Here is a 26,400-nt window from a genome sequence, read left to right as displayed (position 1 = left end):
TGATTAAAAGAAAAAAAATGAAAGAAAGTGAAAAATAGCATGCTTCAGTCTATTCCATCAATAGCAGTTCTTTCTTTGGAGGTTAATAGTATGCTTCATCAATAGTCCTTTGGGATTGTCTTGGATCATTGTATTGTTGAGAACAGTCAAGTCACTCACATTTCTTCATTAAACAATACTGCTGTCTCTGTGAACAATGTTCTCTTGGTCCTGCTCACTTCACTATACATCATTTCATACTGATAAATCTTTCTTACCCTGTTTTATGGACTACAGAACAAAATATTCTGTTGATTATCATTAGGCCAGTGGTTTTATTCTTAATAACTATTATCATAAATAATAATATTGATTAAACAAATTAAATATTTTTCAAAAGAACATCAAGAATTTTGTAGGTTAAAATGCAATGTTAATTAAGATATTCAGAAATAAATAGAACAGAGATCATCTAAAGTAAATAAAAGCAGATACTGCCAGGAATCTGAGATGTGAGACAATGTGTACAGAAGAGGAAAGGGTAAAGGAATGAGTTCTAGACTGAGCTCTGAGAAATCTTTTTTATCTAATGTTTAAGATATAGAACCAGATGCTATAATATTTATCATTTTATAGACTGCTTTTCCTAACAGAAAAGTTAAAATTAAAATAAAAAAAAAAACAGAATAAAAAACTTCACTGGGCAAAAGTCACTTTCCTTCTTTGGGACTTATTTCCTAATCTTCAAAATGAGCCATTTGGGGGGCAGCTAGATGGCACAGTGGATAAAGCCCTGGATTCAGGAGGACCTGAGTTCAAATCCAGCCTCAGACCCTTGGCACTTACTAGCTGTGTGACCCTGGGCAAGTCACTTAACCCTCATTGCCCTGCCAAAAAATAAAAATAAAAAAATGAGCCATTTGGATTAGATATCACAGCTCTACCATCCTATGATTCTATGAATAAGTTATTACAATTGGGTACTGAATTTGGTTCCAGGTTTTGGAGGAGCGAAGACAAAAAATGAAATTTGTTAGGATAGACACCTTTTGGTTTTTTAGTAAGAGAATATATACAAATTTAATTAAATGCAAGAGCTGCCTAGAGCACTGCGAGATGAAGTGTCAGGGCCAGGTCACAAACCCAGCATGTGTTAAAGCTGGACTTGAACCCAGGTTTTCTTGGCTTTACTGCCAGCTCTATCCACTATGACCCACTGCCTCTTATTACCTGGAATACTACACCTATAAAGCTCCACAAAAGAAACAAATACATTATTCAAAAGGCTGAATCTTACATCAACCCTCTATAAAGGAAAATCACATGTTTAACACTGTTCCTATGGACCTTATCCCTCCCTACTAACATTTTTTCATCTAACACCATGTTTTAAGGGAACCAAGTAAGGATATTAACTGGAATAAACTCATATGCTGGTTTTCAAGGGAAAACAACCCCTGCTTAAAGGATATATTTTTCTGTGCATAGGAATAAATTCAGTACTAACCTTTTCCCACAGATTTCACAGATGTAGGGTTTTTCACCAGAATGCCGACGTAAATGAGTCTGTAGATTACCTGCCTGCAAAGAAAATAATGCAAGGATTTTAGGAAGACTCCATGAATTCAGAAGGATACTTACAATCGATGATATTAAAAAAAAAATGCTAACTTCCAGTTTCTAGCCTAAATTCCAGCCTAAAACAAAGACTGAGAAAGGCCTTTTGCTGCTACAACCAAAGAGTAGCGTAAATTCTAGTTCTATGGAGTAGCAGTAACTCATTGACTTGCTAAACAAGTGGTATAAGGTAGACTCTTGATACTTGGTCAAACTTTTGAAAGTGACTCCTTGTCAGTCCCCACTTACTTAAATACTGTGTAAGGCACTGTATGTATGAGGTGCTGGGGATCTACAGATACAAAAACCCTGCTGTCAAAGGGCTTACAATCTAATGTAAGCAAAACCCCCCCATAAATAAATATGAAGAAGCAGTGAGAAGGTCAAGGGAGTGGCTTCAAATCTGAGAGAGGAAAGGAAACCTATCAAAGAGGTGGAAGCTAGCTTGGGCCCTGAAAGGAGGGAGGCACTTCAATAGATGCAGTCTTTTGTTTGCTTGTTTGTTTGAATGGGAAGGAAGGAGTCCATTCCAGGAGAGGTGATGGTATGGATGAAGGATCACAGATGGGGAAAGAGAGGACCAGAAAAGAGAATAGGATCCAGTTTGGCAGGAGCCCTGAGTACATGTAAGGATGAGATTAGGAGGAAAAGGTACAGAAAAGCCCTATCGTGGGTCCCTCTGAATACCAGGACTAGTTCATACATTAAACACACAGCAAGGAACCACAGAACAATTCTGAGTAGTAACAACCGTTACTGACACGTTCTGTGAGCATAACTGTAAAGGATAGACAGAGTAGAAACAGGAAGACCAGTGAGAGTTGCAAGGAGGGGACAAATCTAATAAATAGTATGGAGTAAGGATATTAACAACACTTGACTATTAATTGAATATATGCTCTGAGAGAGACAGAGGAGTCAAAAGATAAATGAGATAATAAGCTTGGAAGGATAGTGGTGACATTAAAAAAATAGAGAAGGGAGATTGGCTGGGGGTGGGGAGAAGAGTTTGATTTTGGATATGTGCAGTATGAAGCATAAGGTAAAAATCTATTTCCACTCTGGGTAAAAGAAACAAAGAAATCTCTATTTCCCTGTGGCACAAGCACAGGGAAGGGGAAATAAAGAGAGGAGAGATGGAATACTTTCATCAGACCACAATGGAGGATATACTGTGCTTGGTTTGAAGAACAGATTTTAAAGGGGCATAACCAGGATGGGAAAGGTGATGATGTCATATAATCTCTGGGGAAAGGAATTGGACACGTTTAGTCTGAAAGGGAGAGCTTGGGAGGGAGCTGTGATTACTAACTTTATGGAAGGCAGATTAAACATGTTCTGCTTGACTCCAGATGAAAGAATTAGGACTAAGAGGTAGAAGATTTAGGGAGGCAAATTTTAAGCCAATGCTACAAAGTAGCTAATGATGAAAGCAAGCCCCAAATGGAAGGTGATCCCTTGGGGGGAAGTGGAAGTGTTTGAGCAAAGGCTGGATAAGCAATTGTCAGGTATGCTGTAAAGAGTGAGTAGAGGTTCAATAAGATGATTCTTGGATCTCTTCCATCTGAGACCACACAGTTCAAGATTCCTAAGTGGTGATTTTGATTTTTTTCTATAATAGGATATTTTTATAAAAGAAGCTTATTGAATTTTGACATAATACAGTTAGTTCCATTAGATGGGTTTATCATTTTAACTTTTCTATTAATCTACAAATTAGAAATTTTTCAAAGTATAATTCAAGTTAGTGGAGATAATAACGTCCATGTAAAAAATCAATATTAAACTGTAAAAAATACAGTAAAAATAATACAATGGGGGGCAGCTAGGTGGCGCAGTGGATAGAGAACTGGCCCTGGAGTCAGGAGTACCTGAGTTCAAATTCGGCCTCAGACACTTAACACTTACTAGCTGTGTGACCCTGGGCAAGTCAAAGTCACTTAACCCCGATTGCCTCACTTAAAAAAAAAAATACAATGGTTTCAGAGTAAAAGCACAAAACCAAAAAAGAAATCTACACCTCTTTTTTTGCCTCTAAACACCATTTAAATGACTTTTTGAGCTCTAATGTTTGTTAAAGATACATATACAATTCATGGTTATATGTAAGTAAAAAGGGCTAAATTTAACCGGTGAATGGACATAATCACATTTTCAAAAAATGCTTAAATGTTATATTTACTTATATAAAACTCCATAAAATACTGTGGGAATCTTTTTTTTGTTTGTTTTTGAGAGGCAAGGAGGGTCTGGACCCCTGATTGTGTTAGTATGGGAAGCTCCTAATGTAGAAACTTCCTCTATCAGTATACACGGAAAAGCTATCAGCAGCTTTATAGTTAAAGGGTTGCCTGGAAGTAAGAACTGAAAGGTCAAGTTGGTGGCCCATTGTTACAAAGAGAAAGTAGATAATTTTTATAAATGCCAGGGAATTAGTGTTTTGTGAAAGAATACAGATGGCCTGCAAAGAAGGAACAGTATTACAAGGAATCTTTATAAAAATATGCCAATTTGTCTGGAAACAGAACACTTAATGAATTTCTGTTACTAAGAGGATGCTACATTCTATTACATTCTAAAAATCAATCTCTTTTGTATTAAGTTCAAGAAAAATTATGCAATTACAATAATCTATAAAACACCATCTGGTCAACAATTATTTTATATTACCCTGTATTTTGAAAGCCAAAAATTATCATACAAAATTGTGAAATTCACCATGGCTTTATTGAATCTTTGGATTTATTTTTAACTATCTTATTCTTTTAAATAAATTATATGACAATTGTTTTTAAAAAGCCATCCTTCCATTTAAAATTGCAACACGGTAACATCAAAAAGGCTTGATTTTTCTTAGCTATTTAATACTGGAAATGTATGAAGAATTTTGCTTAATTTTTTGGGTTTTGTTTTTTTTGTGGGTGAGGCAATTGGGGTTAAGTGACTTGCCCAGGGTCACAAACACAGTGTCAAGTGTCTGAGGTCAGATTTGAACTCAGGTCCTCCTGACTCCAGGGCCAGTGCTCTACCCACTGCGCCACCTAGCTGCCCCATTTTGCTTAATTTTTAACAATTGTCCCTAAAAATACATCATGTGCTCATTATATTACTATATTATTTCCTTAGTGCACAGACTTTATACTTGAATACTCCCAGATTCTGAAATTGCATTATTGTGGATACTCTCTCCACTGATGCTGATCACAAGACTCCACTGTGGCTAAAAATATCACAAACCTGTGGCCAACTTGGTGAACATCTTTAAATGTACCTGGGCAACGGTGACAGAACATCACTGGACCTTTCATGGAAACATTTCTACCTTGGGAGCATCGTTCAGGGTTTATGTTTTGTCTTTACAATTTTTGAGAAACTAGTCACCTCCATGCCACATTGAGGTATGAGGATACAACTTTAAGTTACTTGCCCCTGCTCCCTGACAAAGATCTGTCATTAGGCCCAGGTATTATAAGCTCTAGGAGAAGTTCAATTCTATTCAATAAACTATAGTAGATGCCTTTACTATGTGTAGAGCACTAATGAAGGAATTGCCAGCAAACATCAATTTTAACAAGTATTTAAACTGAGTACATTTTGTCCTGTAAAATTTTGTTATACTTCATTGTTGCATGAAAGGAATAACATTTAAGTAACTTAGATATGTATAAAATAAACTGTTGGACATACAAAAGGTCCAGGTCCTGGGCATTCTCTTAATAGCTACTAAATTAATGAGTTTAATCAAAATAAAAATCATATCATCATAAGAGCTGGAAGGGACCTTAGAGGTGAACATTTAGCCAATGCAAGAATCATTTCTATAAATTCCTGACAGGTAATCATCCAGCCTCCTCCAGAAGTGTAGTGATGGGGCTTAACATAACAACGCACCTCACTCAACTGTGGGGCAGCTCTAAGCATGAGAAAATTTCCCAGTACCGAGCCAAAAGAAAACCTGCCTTGCTACAGTTTCTACCCAATGGTGCTCGTTGTGTCCTCTAATGACACACAACTCCATTTTAAAGATGGCAGCTCTGTAAAGACTAAAAGGAAGCTCTCGTGCCTTTCTTGTCCAGGTTAAATATAAGCAATTACTCTTTATGTGCTATTATGCTCAGTATCCCTTATTACTCTGGTAAACTCCCATTTGCCAATGTCCCTCTTAAAATACGGTTTGCTGCTATTTCGTCATTTAGTTGTGTCCGACTCTTTGCGATCCCAGGTGGGGTTTTCTTGGTAAAGACAGTGGAGGAGTTTGACATTTCCTTCTCCAGCTCATTTTACAGGGGAGGAAAGTAAAGCAAACAGGGGCAAATGACTTGTCCAGGGTCACACAACTATTACGTGTGAGGCCGAGAAGGAACTTTCGAAGATGAATCTTCCTGACTCCAAGCCTGGCATTCTATCCATTGTGCCATATAGCTGCCCATAAAATATGGTACCCGTAACTAAAGACGCAGACATGATCTGGCCAGAATGAAATGGAATTATTACTAGCTCCTGTCATATGGACATTAAATGTCATCTAATGAGGGTTTAAATTTACTCTGTTTTAGCCACAGAGAGTAGAAAAGAAACAATGAGTTGAAGTTACAATGAGTGAGGGGCATATTTTTCTCTATGTAGGGGAAAATGTTCTAATAATAGGCACTACCCCAAAATAAAATGGACTACCCCAATGACTACTTATTATGGATGTTATAGTAGCAATTCATGTTTCAAATATGGGCTGTACTAGATAACCTCTGTGGTCCCTTCTAATTCCATAATCCTATGATGCCAAAGATTGTGCCAGCTGCATCATATAATCAGTCTGTAGTTAACTAAAAACAACCAAATTTTAAGTAAAACAAAATTAGAATTTTAAAATAACTTCTGAAAAAACAATTTGGTTCTTACCAATAAAGCCATTTTTCTACCTTTAAATCTTCCAATGCTGCCAAAATACATTCTAAGTCACTTCCATGAAAGCAAGTATCCATGCTAATCACAAGGGAGTCTTTAACTCCATTATGTTTATACAGGTTTACTTTAAACCATAAAAGACTATTCTGGTTGTGGTTTTGAGAAATTGACTATTAGATGACTATATTTATTAAATATCCATTACACACATAGTACTTTATGAGAAAATTAACAATCCCACTTCTAAGGACTGTATAATTTAACTGTAATTTAATTGTATAATTTAAACAAAATGGATATATAGATAATAAATGTAACTAAAAAAAGTGGTCTTCAGAAATACATAGGTATCCCTACAAAGAAAAGAAAGGGCAGGTAGATTAGCATCATACCTGATGTTTTCAGGTATTAAGACCAGCAAAGTGATGCTGAGAGGGCTTCACAGAGTTGAACATGAACAGGATCTGAAGGAATGGGAGGGGATGGCTTGGAAGAGAAGTGCTGAAAGTACATTTCATGAAAACAATGTCTTGAGACATGTCTCTGGGTACTGTGGAGATGTTCAGTAGGTTTATGCACCTGAACTGGCACTTCACAATTCTATAGCCAGTTACCCTGCATAGTGGGTTTCCTCACAATGGCCCTCTATGGTTAGATAGTACAGGTGTTTTTATGCTCATTGTATAGATGAGGAAAGAGAAATCTACAGAAACTTATTCAATGTCACAGCTACTGACAGAGGCAAGAATTAAACTCAGATCTTCTGACTCCAAGTCCCAGTGTTCTTTTCAGTATCCTATGCTGCCTGCTGTCCGAGAAACAGAATTTTGATGGGAAGAACCATGAGGATGCCTGCATTTCAGGCAGAGGGAAATGGTGTGATCAGGAGGCAGGGGTGTTAGGTCAAGAGAAGTTGCCTGATGTGCTGGAGGAAGTAAATGGCCTGGCCTGACCTGGTTAGAGCACTGGCTTTCTGTAGGCAAGGTGGGGAAGATGGCTCAGTTGGTTGAATCATTCCTTCACCCATCCATATAACACACATTGTGGTAGGTGCTATGGGGAATACAAAACCCAAATTAACTATGATATCAACAGATGACACTAGAGAGATTGGCACTGAAAGCACAGGGAATGGTATCAGCATGAACAAAATGGCCAAACTGAATCCCAGCAGACACAGGGATTCTATCTGCTAAGTAAAGAGCACTCACTAAAGGGTTTTGGGTTTTTTTGAGGAAATAACTTGATCATTACACTTTAGGGAGACTGTCCCCATACCTGGAATGTGTTTCCTACTTAATTGTGCCTCTTAGAACCTTTACTTTCCTTAAAGATTCCTCTCAGTGGTCATTTCCTCTATGAAGCCTTTCCTGATTCTCCTGGCTGTTAGTGGCCTTTCCTTCATCAAACTGCATTTGTTTATCTGTATACATGCTTTATCTCCCCTAGTAGAATATATTTATATGTCTCTTTTCCTCAGCACCTACCAGAGAGGCACTAAACAACTTTACCCACAGCAGGCACTAAAAAAAAGTTTTTCCGTTGAATTTAACTGAAGAGAGAGAGGAGGGAAGGTGGCCAGTGAGTAGGCTATTGTGGTAATAACACGGACCTAAACTTGCATCACTAGGTCAAGGATCTGTGATTTGGTCCTTCCACTAGGACATACTGCACCCTTCCTCTAACTTAGCAGGCATCTTAGAGCGTTGTCTGAGGTTCAGAGAAAATCCATGCCTTGCTCATGGTCACACAGCTAGAGTTGGACTGTCCTCTAACCCCTGGGGCATTTCCTCCACTCCACCACACTGACAAACTGTAAAAGGCACTACATTTCTCTGCATACATTTTTCTTCCTCTAATAGTTTTTTTGAGGAAAAGGAGTGTATCTTATTTATCTTTGTAATTTCCTCTAGTGCCTAATGCAATTTACCACACCAAGAAGGTACTTAATTCAACAAGACTTAGGATCACAAATTTAGAGCTGGAAGGGAACAGAGGAACAAATGAGATAAATGAGGCCCAGGGAAGTTAAGCGACTCACCCAGGGTCACACAGGTAGTTAAGGATGTGAACCCAGGCTTCTGATTGTAAATCCAGGGCTCTTCTGACTAAACCTCAGTGCCTCTCTATCAAGTATTAAGTGTGAAAAAAATAAAAGATTACTGAGGTTTTGAGTTTCAATACTGAGAGAAAGAGAAGAGGAAAGTCAGGAAAAAGATGAATGGCAGAAGGTTCTTGGAGAGGGAAACATGACAAGGGTGATCTTGCTGGGTAGTAATATTAAGACAATCAGATGAAAACGTCCAGCAGAGAGATGAAAATGAGGGATGAGAACTAGGGAAAGCTATCAGGGTTTTATCTATAACATCTCAGGCATTGGCTCCTTTTCCGTTCCCACCATCCCCATGGAGTATAGGCCTGTTATTTCATGCTGACATCATTTCAGTGGCAAGGTCTTCCCTCTCTTCACACCATCAGGCACATCAGTCATCAAACTTATCTTCCCAAAGTTCTGCTTTGGTCACATCAACCTAATGCTCAGAAAAGAGTCTTCACTGCCCAGTTCAAATGTCTATGGCACCAACCCACCTTTCCAGTTTTATACCTGCACTACTCTCCTACATTCTAACTAAACCAACATAGTCACTGTTCTCCAAACTGGCCTTGTACTTTCTTGCCTCTCCACCTTTGCTCAAGCCATTTAAGCCACCCAGAATATTTACTTTTATACCATCTCCTCATTCTCCATCCTTCAGAAATCCCCTTCAGGGCCCAGTTCAAATCCTTCTCTGATTACCTTCACTGAAAGCAATATTATATACCATTTGTATGACACTTATCACACAACTTTGTATTCGGGATCTGCATACTGTTATCTCTAAACAGATCATAAGCTTGAGGGCAAGAACCATGTGGTCACCACTGAAAGAACCACAACTCCTAACAGAGTCCCTTGTACATGCCAGGGGTTCAATAAGTATTTCTTGAATGAAGGCAAGATTTGAAAATGCCAGTTGAAATTATAAGGATAGACTAGGTTTCTGAGGAAATCAGAGCAGATGAGAAATGAACAAAGGACAGAAACTTGATAAATGCCTTGGAGGCAGAAACAGAAACCCAGCTGGATTTAAGTCAGAGGACCCAGGTGAAAATCTTGGCTCTGTCACTTCCTATATTTGTAATCTAGGCAAGTAATCTATCTGGGTCTTGGTTTCTTTATATGTAGAAGAGTTTAGATTCAAACTCCAATGTTCCTTCAAGGTCTTAATTTGTGATTATACAATCCATGTTTATAAGACAGAAGGAAGAAGAACTGATAAAGGAGCCACAAAAAGAGAAGCCAGGATAGTGGAGTGTTAAGAAATCTGAGAAGAAAGGAGGTGATTAAACTGTCAAATGTCAGGGAGATGTCAAGGTGCTTCTATCTTATTTCTTCAATGATACTCTAAGATCCTTTAGGGCCAGGACCAGACAATCTTATGGATTCCCCCACAAGCATACAAAAGAGCTTAGTGCATAGTTGGTGTTTAATAAATATTTGTTAATTTATTCTTAAAAAAAAAAAGAAGGTTGCTGGCTAGAAATCAACTGAAGTCAGGAGAAGCTATAATTTGAGGTAAGAGACGATCACAGTTGGCAATCTTTCAAGGGAGTTGATATTAATGAAATGACATTGGAAATGAATGATTCTGGCTCTCAGAGTCGTAGGAGAGAATACTGTTGCCATAATGGCTGCCTAAGGTGATTAGGCCATGAATAAGTTCTGCAGCTTTGAAATGAAATCCAAAGGGAGGAGAGGGAAGATCCTAAGTAATGTTATACAGAAAAAAAAGTACTTTGGTAGTGACCTAGATGTGAGAGATAAAAGAAATTAAGGGCTAAGAAAGGAAGTTATAAGACTAGAGGCCAAGAAAGATATAGGAATTGAGGTGGTAATAGAAAAATAGAGCAGGGAATTTGGAGTCTTAATGACATATATGCACACACTCCCCACATGTTCCACCAGCAATTTTTAATCATCTCCCTAATTCACCAGACCTTGCTACAAATAGCTTGTGGGTATTTAAAAAAAAAAACACTCAAAGGGCAAATATATGCCACTAAATATTCTGAAAAGAACATGCTTTAGGAGTCATAAGCAATACCCAAAGAGAAGTTTCCAAAATGTTTTGAGCAGTGACATGAACACTGATGACATAAGTATATGTATGTTCCAGGGCAGCTAGGTGGCACAGTGGATAAAGCACCAGCCCTGGATTCAGGAGTACCTGAGTTCAAATCCGGTCTCAGACACTTGACATTTACTTACTAGCTGTGTGACCCTGGGCAAGTCACTTAACCCCCATTGCCCCGCAAAAAAACAAAACAAAACAAAAAAACACCCAAACATAAGTATGTTCTGCTGCAAGAAGGTGACTTCGGCAGGGACAACACCCATTTGTCTACTGAAGCACAGATATGTTTAATACAAATAATTCTATTACCTAAAAGTCACAGCTCACAAGAATAATGTGGATTCACCAATTATGTAATAATTTAATTAGCCACATCTGGGATGTGTCAACAATGCAAAAATCTATATTAGGTACTATGCTGATGAGAGGTTACAGTGAAACCTCAGACTCAATCCTTTAGCCACAAAAAGAGGAATAAAAATAATTAACAATAGCTCCCATTTATACAGTATTTTAAGGTCGCCATAGTGCTTTCCACATATGATTTCATTTGATGCTCAATGATCTTGTCAACGAGATGCTCAATAAAGCTAAATATATCTCTATCCTCCTCAAAAATGCCTTGGATCCCTCTGTGTAGTAGAGGGGATATTCTGGTGTTGGAAGTCTGCACCATCAGGGCACAAACTCTAGCAGGTTCTACTAAGCTGAAAAGGTGTTCAAGCACAGGACTAGCAATGGCTTACATGCCTATTTTTCAAAGACAATCCTAAATTTCTGTTGGGTATGTACACTACTGGTTTTCCTGGGAACTCTGCAAAGGGGAGGGGGGAACTGAGACGGATTATCCCATCTTAGTATTATAAAAGTTCATTCACTTGAGGGAAAAAAAAATCTCTCTTATCCCTTATAAGGGAAATGGAAATTTTTCCTTTATAATTATTTTTATCCTGGTTTAACTAGAAATCCTTTAAGCATGATTATACAAGAAAAATGTAAAGCCTCATCTCATAAATCCAACAAAGATAACTGTGTTACTTGTACTAAAAATAAACAATTCACTCAGGTTTCCAGTAATTAGCTGTAAATAAAATTTTTCCCACCTGGGAGAAGTGTTTCCCACAAATGTTACATTCAAAAGGTTTCTCACCTAAAACAAAAACAGAACATGTAAAACTGTTAGTAGTGATGATGTAATTAGTGACATCTTTGAAGAAATAGCTCTTGTACTATTATTAACAAGGGCCTTAACACAAAAGTAACACTATGTTCTTGGATCATTTACACATATTCTTAATACCTATCTCTGATGGGAATAAAATAATAAAAAATTTTATAAGTGGTTGTTTCCCTCTAAAATAAATATATCTAGTTCAAAATATGTCTAATTATTGTAGCCAAACAACTCATGCATTCAAATGAAAACCCCATCCACAAAAGGCACAAAAAGCTGTTCTGCACTCCCATTCTCGGCCCAAAAGCCAAGGCGTTCCTACCACCAGGCTCTATCACCAGCCTCTTCATGCATGAGGACTTCTACTCTTCTTGCATTAGAACTTCCACTTCTACCATGTGTTTCTTATGAAACAAATGACACTTCTCTGGGGCTTGAAGGCTCACCAGGTGCTTTAGATAGAGATCTAAAGATCTGCAAATACAGTTTGGACTTTGCCACAACCTGGAGGATCCCACAAATATTCTCCTTATTTCACAGATAAGGAAGCAAGCTCAGATTAGTACTTTGCCTGTGGGACCCTACTGAACAAAGGAGGAATTGCACCCCAAATCCACTGCTGTTGAACCTCTGCCATCTTCCATGCACATGGATGGGAGAGTGCAGGGAGAATGGACCCATTAGTAAGGGTAAGGGGGGAAAAAAATGGTTTTCCTTGGCCTCAGTCTAAGTTTGCATTATTAGCTGTGGTCTCTTGCTGGAGCAAAGTACTAACTTTAGCAGTCTAGATAGGTGTGGAAAAAAACAGATGGGGGAAAAAACATCCAATTTCTCCCATTCTCCTCCTATTAAGTTCTAGCTTATTAAAAAATATTGCTAGAGAAGAGATGGTACATTTCCTACAATGTGCCCTCATCTTCGGAATTAATATTTTTTGCTCTCTACTCTGGCAAAATTACAGTTTATTGGTGTAGTAAAACTAGAGTTTATTGACCTAGGTTTATGACAGAATAATATGTTTTTATTTGTAGCACTTCCTGAAAATATGGGTTGGCTTTGTGGATGATAGAAAATCCTTGGCTATTTTCTATTCATTTTCATTATAAATTTAATTCTACAGACATGCGTGGGATAATGTGACAATAGGTTCAAGGATAAATTAAAATTCTATTACCAGAAATACAGTAAGAAAATTGAGGTCACATGTGGCCCAGGCTCCCAAATGATTGAGGTCAATGACCATTCTTAACAGAGTGCCACATATTTCAAGAGATTTATTTCTTTTTTGACAAGACTCTTTGCATTAATTTTGATTACACTGTTATTGTCATTCAAGAGATGTGCCTTCAAAGAACAAAATATTTTTTTTCTGCCTCTGAAACTATACAGATAAGATTCTCAATGTCAAATGCATGTGTGTAAGCTGATGTAAGAGAGACAGACAATTAGGCTTCTGAAACACTGTTTATAATTTAGAGGTACAAAAGTAAAAGTTTTTAGGACAGAACCCAAGGTCAAAGACAACTTTCCTTTTCTTTATCTTTAGGATAAAATAATTTCAACCTAGCAAACAAGAGCTAAATCAAGACCTGAGAATTCTAGAGATAAGAGAAAGAAATATCATATCAAGTGATATTTCTTGTATCGACCATAATCATATAATTTCCTTAATCATCATCATGAAAACATCCTAAAACACGTAACACCTCAGGAGCCCATAATATGACTGCCATATCTTTGTGAAATGTTTGTTCTAAAGTAATCAACTTTAGTTATAGGAAGTCAAGGTACAATTTATACAACTATTCCATAATAATTTATTTTTTAAAAGATCAGACCATCATGAAAAATAGAAAAGGGAAATGTCAGTTGGTCAGTTTCAATCTGTGTATATTAGTTTATAATAATTCTCATTTTAAAATTAAAATTTTAAAATGGGCAGATATATCAAATGATTTAATCAGATTTGTTCATGAAGAAAAAGATCTTACTTTTTTCATGAATTAATTTTACATTATACAATTAAAAAACTAGTGCAAGCTATAGCTGATAAATATTCTACTAAATAGTATCTAGTCTATCAGAATATATAAACACTTAATGACATAAAAATAAATGTTATATTTTCTTTCTAAAACTCAAAGGTTTAAACATTAATATGGAACAGAAATCAAATAAGATAAAAAGATGCCATCTTTTCTGTTCTGGGTACAGAAAACCATTTGTAGAATTCTAAGATTTAGGAAGTGCACCTGTAAGCTAAAAGTCAAAAACGGAAAAGAGAACAAGCTAAAATGCTTCCCTGAAAGATGTAAATTATCTTTTGCAACCATCAGCCTCATCAACAAACAACAGAAAAGCCTCTTACAAAAATGTGAGCATACAACATTATCTAAAAAAGCATTGACCATTTTGCACTAAAGGCACTGTACCTGTATGAGACCGTTTGTGAAGCTCCAAAGTGCTTGGATGTTTGAAAGGCTTTCCACATAGTTCACAAGTGTATTGTCTTTGCAACTGAAGAGTTTGTGGTTGGTCTTTCAGGATGACGGTGCCCTCAGTCCTTTCAACATCAGCAGCAAAATCAAAATTCTCTGAACTAATGATTTCTTCACTTTCTTTTTCTTCAGTTCCCTGACTACGGGTTTTCTCTACAGTATTTTCACTAACTAAGGGTGACTCTGCTAGTCCTTTTGGTAGACTATGATCTGTTTTAGCTTCAGATGAGTCTTCTGCAGACTTCTGTGATTTTAAAAAGCTCAGTTTCTTGAGGTGGACAGCTTTCTTCAGTCTCCTCTGTTCGGCAGGCTGCAATGATGTGCTGTCAAACTCTGGATCTGGGGCAGCTTCATTCAAAGGCTGGGCAAGGAAGTTAGAAGGGAGTTGTTCAGAAGACTCCAAGATACACTCAGAGGGACTGACAGCACAGTCAGGGTTTTCTACCGAGTTAAAATCTGTAGATGCATTGAAAGTCAAGGGCTGTTCAATTACTCGTTCGTGACTGGAACAAGAAGTTTGTTTATAGAACTGTTTACTGTAAAAGTTTCTAAGTTTGTAATAGTAATTTGATTGTTTAAATGGAAGTTCTGTACAGTTGCCATCTATAGTATCAGATGTTGCTTGTTTTTGTCCTTCACCTGAAGAATTAGGAAGATGAATTGGTTGGTGTCCATGGGAAGGCTGGCCATCCAAAACCTTTTGAGTCTGTGTACCTGTTGAACACTCTTGCAGCAGGTGAGGAGGGTAGTTTTCACTCATAACACCATTAGCATCAGTAGCAAGAGCACTGTGTAGGGAGAATGTACTATTACAAGGCAAGCTGGGCAACTGCTCTATGGCAGTAGATTTTAAAAATGTGTGACACAGGTTCAGTACGTTCTGTATTTGTAAACACTGTGCTATGTCCAACATAGTTTGTATATTATCTTGGTTAAGATCCAGGCGAGAAGTGTACATGAAGTCCAATATCTGCCCTATGCCTCCTACATTTTTTATATCCAAATGAAAAACATCATTCTTCTGGCCTGAAGAATTCTGAAATAAAGTCCTGATGAAAGAAAGTATATCTGTTTACAGTGTCAAAGAACACATCTACACTAACAATCTTTGCTTACAAATAATATCCAAATAAACCCATGTTAATAATTATCATTCCACAATTATCAGGATTAAAAACTTGTTTGAGTTTTTTAAAATCCCATCTTTCTAACAATTTGGGCAAATTAACACAATCATCAAAAAGGATGGAAAAGATATCACTATGAAGTCCACACTTTAAATTGGCAACGTGTTTTAAAATTCAAACTACAATGTGAATCACTGACAAAAAGCATGGAATAATGGTTAAAGCCAGTCTTGGAGTCAGGAAAACTTGGCTTTGAGTCATGCCCCTGCACATCCAGGCTAGGTGACTTTAATCACTTAACCTCTTAGTGCCCCAGTCATTTCTGTAAACTACGGTTTACAGAAAAGTTGCTAATCTTCACTGCTAGAAGAAATTTGCCTCATTAGGGGAGCTCCCTAGGCAGATGATAACATAGTTTTGGACAAAAAAATATATAGATGACATCTCAATAAATACAGAAAGGTTCGAAGATAATTTCTAAGGAAAACAAAATCTGCCTAGTATCCTATCATCTATCTGTCTCATATAGTATAAATTTCAATGACAGTACACATCAAAAATTATATACCATTTTTCATATTTAGTTATCATATAGACTTTCAAATTATCATCAATTATTTCACATATATACTTATATTTCTATTTAGAACATCCTACTGGAATGCCTTAAAAAGTATGCTTTCTTTAGCATATGTGAGAAATAAATGAAAATGTTTTAATTATGTTTTTAAAGGACATCAACGAAATTTCCCTGATCTCTTATGAAAGTGATATTTTATCACAAAAGCACCCATGACCAGTGTTCAATTCCTTAATCTTTTCATTTCCAAAGAGTATGAATTGCTTCTAGATCAGTGGAATTATTCATTAGAATATAAAAATTTATAAAGTATTCTACAATAATTTTTATTAATAACTGAATACTACTTTTATTATATCATCTAACTTGTTGAAAAACCTTTTAGGTAGGAAGCTCACAACATTGTTTCATAGACAAGATTTGTATAGTTTAAAAAGAACAAGCTTAAATGGAATTTACGTAGATAAAAAGATGAAAAAAAGATAAAAGATAAAAAGTGAAAACTTAGACCTAAGTGAAAGTATTTTGGTTTTAAAATTGGTTCTTGTATATGATTGTGCATGAATCAAGCCCAAAACACATACCTAAAATACTGACTGAAAGAAGCCAAAACATTTTTATGTGCCTTAAAGCAGACTCCTTTAACCACCAGCATACAGTCACAGAGAAGGCCTTGAATACGCTGCTCATGGAGCTGCTGAAGGAGGTGGCAGCTATGACTAGCAACAGGGTCCATGCTAAATCATTCAAGACACCTAAAATAAAAATTAGAGTAAGAATATGATTAATTTACAGAATTAATAAAAATTCACTTAAACGCTCAAAGAAACTCTTGAAAGGAATTTAAATTGATGTTTGTTTTATTAGAATAAGCTCTCTTCATAGGGGGCGGCTAGGTGGCACAGTGGATAAAGCACCGGCCCTGGATTCAGGAGTACCTGAGTTTAAATCCGGCCTCAGACACTTGACACTTACTAGCTGTGTGACCCTGGGCAAGTCACTTAACCCCCACTGCCCTGCCAAAAAACAAAAACAAAAACTGAGTACCCATGTATCAATCATTGTCCCTACTCACAAGGGATTTATAATCTCATTAGGAAGACAAGATATTGAGTTAAATAGCAAGTGAACATTTAAACACTAATAAGAACAACAGAAACATATCACACAAAGCAGTATGTCACCATCAAGTGAGCTGAAGAGACAATAGTTACTTTAAGAGTTCAGAGGTGAGAGAGCATTTTAGGTTGGTATACTCAAATAAAAAAAATTACAGTATTGCACTGAATTGGGTTTTTCTCACATATTTATTCTTTATTATAGGGATGGCTTTAGGAGGTGGCGGAAAGCTATGATGAAAAATTAAGGGGATGCAGAAACAAAAGATATCAGCAGAAAGGCAGAATTAGAAAGAGTAACTCCCTCTGAATGACTTCCCAGAAGTTCCATGACTAGTATGTATTAAATTTAAGACTCAGACTCAGTCTTCTGACTCAAATCTGATGTTCTTTCTACTCCACTGCCACTTTTGAGAGTTAACCCAGTTTGGCTGGAATGGAGGATCTATATAGTGAAATAAGAGACAGAGCAAACATAGGATGGGATCAACCTGTAGAGCCTGAAATTACCCATTATCCACAAATCCAGATCGCCCTAGATATAACCAACCGGTCACTAAGCCCTGTTGATGTCTCAGAAATGCCCATGACATCTGCTCTCTCTTTTCCACTCCTACTGCCTCTACCCAAGTTAGTTTAAGTTCTCATCACTTCATGCTGTGATTACTAGAATAACCATCTAACTGGTCTTCATCTCTGCAGTAGTTCTCTTGATTCCTTTCTAACTGTACACATTGCCATATATTTCCTGAAGCACAGCTCAGAGGTCTCTGAATAGCTCAGAATGACTTACCTGATTACATCCAAGCCACCACCCTACTTCAAGCCCTTCTAACCTTTCATCTGTATTACTGGCAATAACTTTCTAAGTGGTATCCCTGCTTCTGGTGTCTCTCTTCTTCAACCTGTCCTCCAGTTACCAAAATAAACTTCTAAAGGCACAAGTCTGACCATGTTGTAACTCTGTTCAAAAAAATTTAGTTGTTCTTCGGTGCCTATAAAATAAAATGAAAATCCTTTATATAGCATACCTTAAATGTAAAGTCTTCCACAATACTCTCCTGCCTACTTTCAGGTTATTTTAGGCTATTTAATCTTCTTCATGAACGCTGCATTCCAGTCCAAACTGTATTAATAGCTATTACTTAGTTCTTCTACTCTTACAAGCTGTTTCTGATGCCTGAAATGCACTCCTCCTTTACCTCAGCCTCTCAGAATCCTTGTCTTCCTTCAAGGCTTAACTGTGGGTTTCTCTACATTGTCTTCCCATTCCCCTAGTTGTTAATGCTTTCTCCCTCCTCAATTTTCCTTGGAATAGACTTATTTGTATGTTTACTGTTCCCCTCCTCAGTACTGGGGGTTGCTTTGCATTTATCTTTGTTTTATCCAGAACCTAACACAGCATCTTGAATACAACAATCTAAATATCTATGGGGGGGGGGGCGCGACAATGAGTTAAGTGACTTGTCCAAGGTCACACAGCTAAACTTAAATATCTGTAAAATATTTACAAGTAAGTTGTATTGTTATCCAAGTGGAAATGTCCTAAAGTTGACTGGATCTTACGTGAGACAGCACAAGAGATACAGATTTGGGAAGCGGGATAAAGTGTCTGTTTTAAGTTAAAAAACAGAATAGAAATTTCCATGGGAGTAAATGGAAGATGTAAAGAGCATCTCTACTGGCTTCTTGCCATCTATTTCCAAAATATGCTGTTCTCCCCAATTCCAAAAATGCTTCTTTTGATCCTTTCATCATTCAACTATCATCCCAGCTTCCCTTCACTACTAAACTTCTGAAAAGTTTTCCACCTCTAATGGCTCCATTTCCACTCACTCGTATCTTAAACCCTTGTAATCTGGATTCTAATCTCAGCACTCTAACTTTCAAAGGTCACCAATGACTTTAGGTCAAATCTGGTAGCTCGTTTTCATCCTTTTTCTCTCAGAAGCATGTGGCATTATTGATCACTTCTTACAGGATAGTCTTTCCTCCCAAGCTTCAGATTCTCCTCTTCACTAATCCTTTTTCCATCTCCCCTAAGATAAGTGTTTCCCAAGGGTCTGATCTTGGCATTCCTTTCTCAACAATTTCATTCGCTCTCACTAGCTTTTTGTTTTGTTTTTTTTTTTTTTTTGGAGTAGGGCAATGAGGGTTAAGTGATTTGCCCAGGGTCACATAGCTAGTGTCAGGTGTCTGAGGCTAGATTTGAACTCAGGTCCTCCTGAATCCAGGGCCGGTGCTTTATCCACTGCTCCACCTAGCTGCCCCTTAATTTCATTCACTCTCAAGGATTCAACTACCACCTCCATATACATCTTTAACCCTGACTTTCTCCTGAGCTCAGATATGTATTTTGAACTGCCTAGAGAACATTTCTACCTGGATGTTTCATTTTTTGCACCAAAATAAAGATGTCCAAACTCAAGTTTATTTTGATCCACCCTCTAATCCTCCTCCTGACTGGTATTTTTGTCAGTAGAACCACTAACCAGGAGAAAGGGGAATAAGCATTTATATAGTGCCTACTATGAGGTAGGTGCTATTATTATCTCCATTTTACAGTTGAGGAAACTGAGGTAAACAGAGGTTAACAGTGACTTGCCCGGGGACACACAGCTAGAAAATGGCTGAGACTGGGTTTAAACTCAGTTCTTCCTGACTCCAGGCCCAGTGTTCTATCCACTGTTCCACCAAGTTCATCTTCCCCTCAAACTTCATCCTCAAGTGCTTGGTATTTCTAGCAGTAGCACTACCATTAACCTAGTCTCCCATTTTTAAAATGCTGGTGTTCTTTTTATAGAATTCTTTCTTTTCCAGGACCTCTCATATCCAAGTACCAAGGCTAATCAATTTCACCTTCCTAACATGCTCCACAAATGTGCTTTCCCTTTACTTTCCCCACTGCTACTAATACAGGCCTTCATTTTTGTTGCTCAGTCATTTGGGGGTTTTCTTGGTAGATATACTGGAGGTGCTTGCCATTTCCTCCTCCAGGTCATTTTACAGATAAGGAAACTAAGGCAAATAGGGTTAAGTGATTTGCTCAGGGTCACACAGCTAGTTAAGTGTCTGAGGCCAGAAAGTAATCCATATAGGAGAGAACCTGTAGATTCCCTACTTCTGAAAAGGAATGGGGGGAGGTATCTTCTTTGAGGCTGTTTGTTCTTGGCAATTTTGCAACATTCATTTTCAATTCTATTGTGGGGATTATTATTTCAATTTATATTGTTGTAGCTATTGTATGTATTTGTTTCGTTGGCTCTGTTTACTCTGCATCAGTTCATGTAAGTCTTTCCCTATTTCTCTATTTGTTATATTCATAGATTCTTATAGTACAAGAATACTTCATTATGTTCATGTATCATGATTTGCTCAGGGATCCCCCAGCTGATGTGTATTTACTTTGTTTCCAGTTCTTGACTACGATAAAAAGTGCTGCTATTAATATTTTGGTCTGTACAGGGTTGTTCTTCCAGTTATTCTTCAATGCCACCCTAGGGGTATATGCCTAGCAACAAAATCTCGGGGTCAAAAGGTGACATCATTTTACCCACTTTAGTTGTATAATTTCAAACTGTTGTTCAAAATGGTTACACTCATTCACAGCTCCACCAACAATGCATTAACGTACCTATATTGATAACTTTGTTGCATACTAATATCACCTGATTTTTAAATATTCTTTTAAAAAGTATTTTCTCCTCTCTGGAATATTTTATAAAATGATTCAGTTCAATTCAGCACTTATTAAGTACTTACTACCTTCCAGATACTATACTAGACCTGTTAACAAAATGAAAAAAAAGTTCCTGCTCTCAAGTTTACCTTCCACCAGGAGTGGCAGTTTACTTAACCAAATAAGTAAATACAATGTATATGTATATCTATATATTTACATAGATCTCTCTCTCCCTCCATATTTACTTATTTATGAATGAATGCAAACCAAACTGGAAGCATTAACAATTGGAAGAAGGGTCTGGGAAAGGAATCCTTTTGGAGGTAGCACTGCTTTCAAAACTGGTCTGGTCATTTCTGACATTCTTAAGAGGCTTTTCTACTTCTCATTCACACCAATTAGATTGTGTAAATAATTGCATCCTCAAGGTAGAATGCAATCTCCCATGAGGACAGAAATCGTTTCATTTTTGTCTTTGTATACCTAGCATCTAGTAGACCTTTGCTCACAGTAAGGTGGATAAACATCTGTTGAACTAAAGTAACAACTAATGAGAATGATGTATTAAATGGAGAAAATACAGGGCTTCCTTGTCTAGCATATCAGAAACTGAGTTATCTAAATGTGGTGATTTCACTACTATTTATGATGAAAGAAAGTCATTATAAAAACTTTGAAAATCTGTTCTATTTTACTTGTCCTCTTGCCAGCCTCATTTACATACCTTCTGGGGATGATGTGGCTTAGCTGGATCTCACACCAAACTTTAAAATAGTTTTTGAATGAATGAATGAATGAATAATGAAGCTTACTATGTGCCAAGCACCAGTGCTAAGCATCACGGATACAAATACAAGGAAGCAAGTCAGTACCTGAATTTAAATGCTCATTTTCTAATGGGGAAAGACAAGTTATAAAGGGAAGTCCAATTTAAGTTTTCCATGTAAAGCAGAATAGAGCTCAAACTGGCTTATAAGTACTATTAATTTTTTGCTATCCTCCTCTGTAGTGTTTTAAAAGAGTTTGTAAAGTTGTATTGTTCTTTGCTGCAATGTCTCTTTAAGAAGAAGATGAATTGCAGGCTAAGATAATTTCTGAGGTTCTTTTGACTCTGTGGCCACAGCTTTCAATTAGCTAAGCTTTTATAGGAAATCATGATAATAAAGGTCAGTATCTTTGCATCTCCCCCGCACCAGTTCCCACTTTTTAGCACCAAAAGCTCAATTGCATCAGTTAGATGAAAACTATTTTAATTTTTATAGCATTTCCAGTTTTATGTTGATTTTAACCTTTATTCTAACCTATCTGACAACATACAGGAAGCTGATTCTGAAATTATTCCATCAGGAACTAAAAATTTCCTAAGATATAGTAAATTTCCACCTTTTGGTAGTGATGTTTATTTTCAACCTATCCAGTACCTTCTGACTCTTCGGTATTCATGATATGGAGGCATACAGTTTCTGACTACTTGACAAGCCTTGTAGTTGCTAGTGAAAATGCTTTTACAAATATGAAAGAGATTCATGTTGCCTCAATGAATTTCAATAGGGCTGAATGCTATTCAAAGTAAGCACACAAATGCTTATTGGCTAAATCATGCCTTCATTCAGCAGTTATATGTACAGTTCATACCTTATAGTAAGTATTATCTTTCAGTTACTCATATGCTGCTTTGTAATTACTTTCCCCATGTTTTATGTTATGTATATGATTCTTTCCATTGTGAATTACTAGAACATCTTTTGTATTTGTATGTTACTAGCAGTGATATAGCACACAGGCCACAGAGACCTATGGGACTTGCTTTTAAATAGCCTTTTTTTTTTTTGGACACAGTACTGTTGCATCTTGTTGCCAGGAGCAGAACAGAGGTCTGTACACAATATTTGTAGACCTGACCAAGGCCTTTGATACTGTCACTGGTGAGGGTTTATGGAAAATTATGTCAAAATTTGGTTGCCTGGAGAAGTTCATCAGTATTGTATGTCGATTTCATGACAGCATGCTTGCCTTGGGTTCTGGATGATGGACAAAGCTCTCACACTTTCCCAGTCACCAATGGAGAGAAACCAAGGCTATCTGCTTGCTCCCATGCTTCTTCAGCCAGGTTGTCCAACACCTTCAACAAGGACAAACACGTCATCAAGGTCTACCACTGCACTTATGGTAAATTCTTCAACTTGAAAAGGAGGGAGTTTTTGGGCATGATTTTTTGTTTGTAGATGACTGTGCACTGCATGCAGCCTCTGAAGCTGAGAGGCAACAAAGTAGGGACCAATTCCCTGTTGCTTATGATCATTTGGCCCAACAATCAACACCAAGAAAACATAGGTGCTCCATCAGCACACCATCCATATGTGGAACCATCAGTTACAGCAAATGGAAAAGTTTTGAATACTGTAGATAAATTTATTTACCTTGGCAGTATACTTCCCAGGGATGTACACATTGATAATGAGGTTCATGCGTGCATTGCCAGAGCTAGCTCCATGTCTGGGAGGCTCCAAAGGAAAGTGTGGGAGAGAAGTATTAGACTGACTACCAAACTGAAGGTCTACAGAGCTGTTGTGATGACCTCATTGTTGTATGCCTGTGAAACCTGGACTGTATACCACTGCCATGCCAGGAAACAAAATCACTTCCATCTGAATTGTTTTAGGAAGATTCTGAAGATCACCTAAGTATAAGATACCAGACCCTGAGCTCCTCTCTCTTGAGCTAAACTGCCAAGCATTCAAACTCTACTGCAGAGGGCCAACTCTGATGGGCTGGCCACGTTGTTCAAATGCCAAATGTGCAAGACTATTTCATAGAGAACTCCAAAGGCAAGCGCCCACATGGTGGTCAGAAAAACCGATATAAGGACATTCTCAAAGTCTCTCTTAAGAATTCTGGAACTGATGCATGACATGGGAGACACTGGCACAGGACCAACCAGCATGACGTGCCCTCATCAGAGAAGGTGCTATGCTTTATGAGCAAAGCAGAATTGAAGTAGCTCAAGAGAAACATGAGATGTATAAATTTAGAGAATCCAACCAAATGTTCATGTGGACTATCTGTGGTAGAGCATTCCAAGTTTGTATTGGTTTGATCAGCCATAGTTGAACACACTGCAACTTGACTCTAACAAAGTGATGTCATTTTGGTCCTCTTTGAGAACATCTCATCCTGAGAATCCTGGGAACTGGGATTAATAGTATAGCTGATAATGTACTTGTCACAACATCATCCCCTTTGTCTATCAAACAACTTGATTTGCCCTCTTAGTAGTGAGCATAAGATAGATGTATCTTCCTTTACACAACTCCAAAATCTGAGGAGCATCATCAGTCAGTCTATAATATACTACCAAAGAATTATGTATATGGTAGGCATTAATGATTGTCTAATAATGGAGCCAATCTGCAAAATATTCAAAATTCCTGCTACTAGTGTAATTCACAACTGAAGACAATTACTTGCATAATACTTTTCTCCTAGGCAGTGCTTGACACAGAGTCTGGACTATCTGAGTTTAAATCCAGCCTAAGCTACTTACTAGCTGTGTGACCCTGAGCTTATCAAAACACTTACCCTGTTTGCCTTAGTTTTCTCAATTGCAAAATGAGAATAACAGCACCTACCTCCCAGGATTGTTGTGAGGATCAAATGAGATAATATTTGCAAAGAGTGTTTAGTATAATGCCTGCCACGTAGTAGGCACTATAGAAATGCTTATTCCCTTCTCCTTCCTTACCTAAATTGCAAAATGAATATAAACTACCTTTATGCTTATTGTAAGCACATTCTACTACTTGCTGCTGCTTTTACTATTCCATCTCAGTAAATTGTCAATGTGTTATCCTACCTAATCGTTTCTATAGTCATTATAATTTTTTAGATGAAAAGTCTAAGTGGAAAACAAGGTATCATCACAGTTTATATCTATTTAAAATACTAACATTATTTGAACATTTTGATCTTCATAACCTGGAGAAACTAGCATTGATAACAACTACTTGATTTGGATTGTTTGTTTACTTCAGTTTATTTCCTTGAAATTTGAACTCTTCCTCCCCCAAACATAGGAATTCTAAGTCACTACAAAATACAAGGAAAACAAATCCTCTCTGGAGCAAAAAATGTCGCCTACTTTTGGCAAATATTATAACATTTCTCTTTTCAAAGAGGAGAAAGAAACAAATTTTTATTCTGCACTTATTATGTGTTCAAGGCTTTTATCCTCACAACAAACATGAAAGTTAGTTGCTATTATTATCCTCATTTTACAGTTCAGGAAACTGAGGTAAACAGGTTAAATGATTTGCCCAGGGTCACACTGCTAGTAACTAGATGAGGTCTTCCTGAATTCTGGCTCAACACTCTATCTCTGGTTCCACCTATCTGCCTCTATGAAGAAAATGTAATCATGTTATCCTTTCTCAAACATGAACTTGGTAATGCAGGATTTACTATTATTGATATTCTCTTGTATATTCAAAAAGAAAAACCTTTTTTGTCTCTGATCCTGAAAAATCATCCATTAACTCTCAATCTGGAAAAAAGAACCTTTAAGGGAAAAAAAAATCACCTGTGTATAGAAACTACCAATTTATAATAAATCAAACACTTCTCACTGCACAAACTCAGTTACCAGATAGAGTAAAAACAAAAGAAATTCTTTTGATTGGCCCCTGATGCCATCATTATACAAAATTACAAAGCATTTCATATATATATTTTTTTTACTTCTATAGACTTTATTTATAACGAAAAACTTAGTGGCAGAGGAATCAAGAATTCATGCTCTTCCATCCACTAGCTAAGTGACTGTCATAGAACGTTGGAACAAGAAGAGCTATCTTAAAGATAATCTAGACCAACTCCCTCAAGAGGAATCTGAAGAGCAAAGAAATCAAGTGAGACATATCTAAAGTCACACAGTTAGTGACACAGCAGGGACAAGACCTCTGTTTCCAGACTTCTAGTCAGTCAAGTGTTCTTTCGTCTACCCCAGTATTTCAAATTCCTTTGGCTCCCAGTTGTGGCCAGGATGGGACTATCTAACTCCTTTGGCATTTAAAAGCTGTAACCAACTAGTCCTGGCCTATCTTCTCAGTCTTACTTCCCCTTCCGAAGATATTGTGGTCCAGCCAAAATGAATTTCTTCTTGTTCCTGAGACTGGGTATATTCCAGTCATCTATCTTGGAGCTTTTTTGTACATTTCCATGTCTGGAAGGTCCCCCACCCCAGTCTCTCTGCGTCCCTAGTTTCTGCATATTTGTTACAAAAGTTTTTCTTTTTTCCCTCAATGGGAAGTCGATAGTGAGAAATAAAATACTTTTATTAATAGAAAAAAATCCTTATTTAAAAGGCAAGCATGCCGGAATCTTTAGTTTCTTTCTGTGCTCAGACCAAGGGCCACCTTCTACGTGAAGCTTTTCCCCCAAATCACCTCTTGTCTGTATCATATATTCCTACATATGTGCATTGTTGTCCCCTCTCCCTAGTCCCTTAAAGTCTTTGAAGACAGGACCATTTCCCACTTTTTTGTCTTTG

General features: G+C 37.2%; 1 protein-coding gene across 2 annotated transcripts in view; it reads right to left on the bottom strand.

The window, feature by feature from the left end:
* ZBTB49 (zinc finger and BTB domain containing 49) overlaps positions 1-26,400 on the bottom strand; it is a 32,533-nt gene that overhangs the window by 5,380 nt on the left and 753 nt on the right. For both annotated transcript variants that reach the window (XM_043969703.1, XM_043969704.1), the window contains exons 2-5: positions 16,640-16,810; positions 14,283-15,397; positions 11,780-11,826; positions 1,487-1,560 (exon numbers count right to left, since the gene is read on the bottom strand). In XM_043969703.1, coding sequence (XP_043825638.1) covers positions 1,487-1,560; positions 11,780-11,826; positions 14,283-15,397; positions 16,640-16,791 — 1,388 coding nt within the window. In that variant the 5' untranslated portion in view covers positions 16,792-16,810. The remainder of the gene's footprint in view (positions 1-1,486; positions 1,561-11,779; positions 11,827-14,282; positions 15,398-16,639; positions 16,811-26,400) is intronic.

This window comes from Dromiciops gliroides, chromosome 6, assembly GCF_019393635.1.
Source record: "Dromiciops gliroides isolate mDroGli1 chromosome 6, mDroGli1.pri, whole genome shotgun sequence".
NCBI lineage: Eukaryota > Metazoa > Chordata > Mammalia > Microbiotheria > Microbiotheriidae > Dromiciops > Dromiciops gliroides.
The sequence above is the reverse complement of the archived record's forward strand: the minus strand, read 5'-3'. Positions and strand labels throughout refer to the sequence as shown.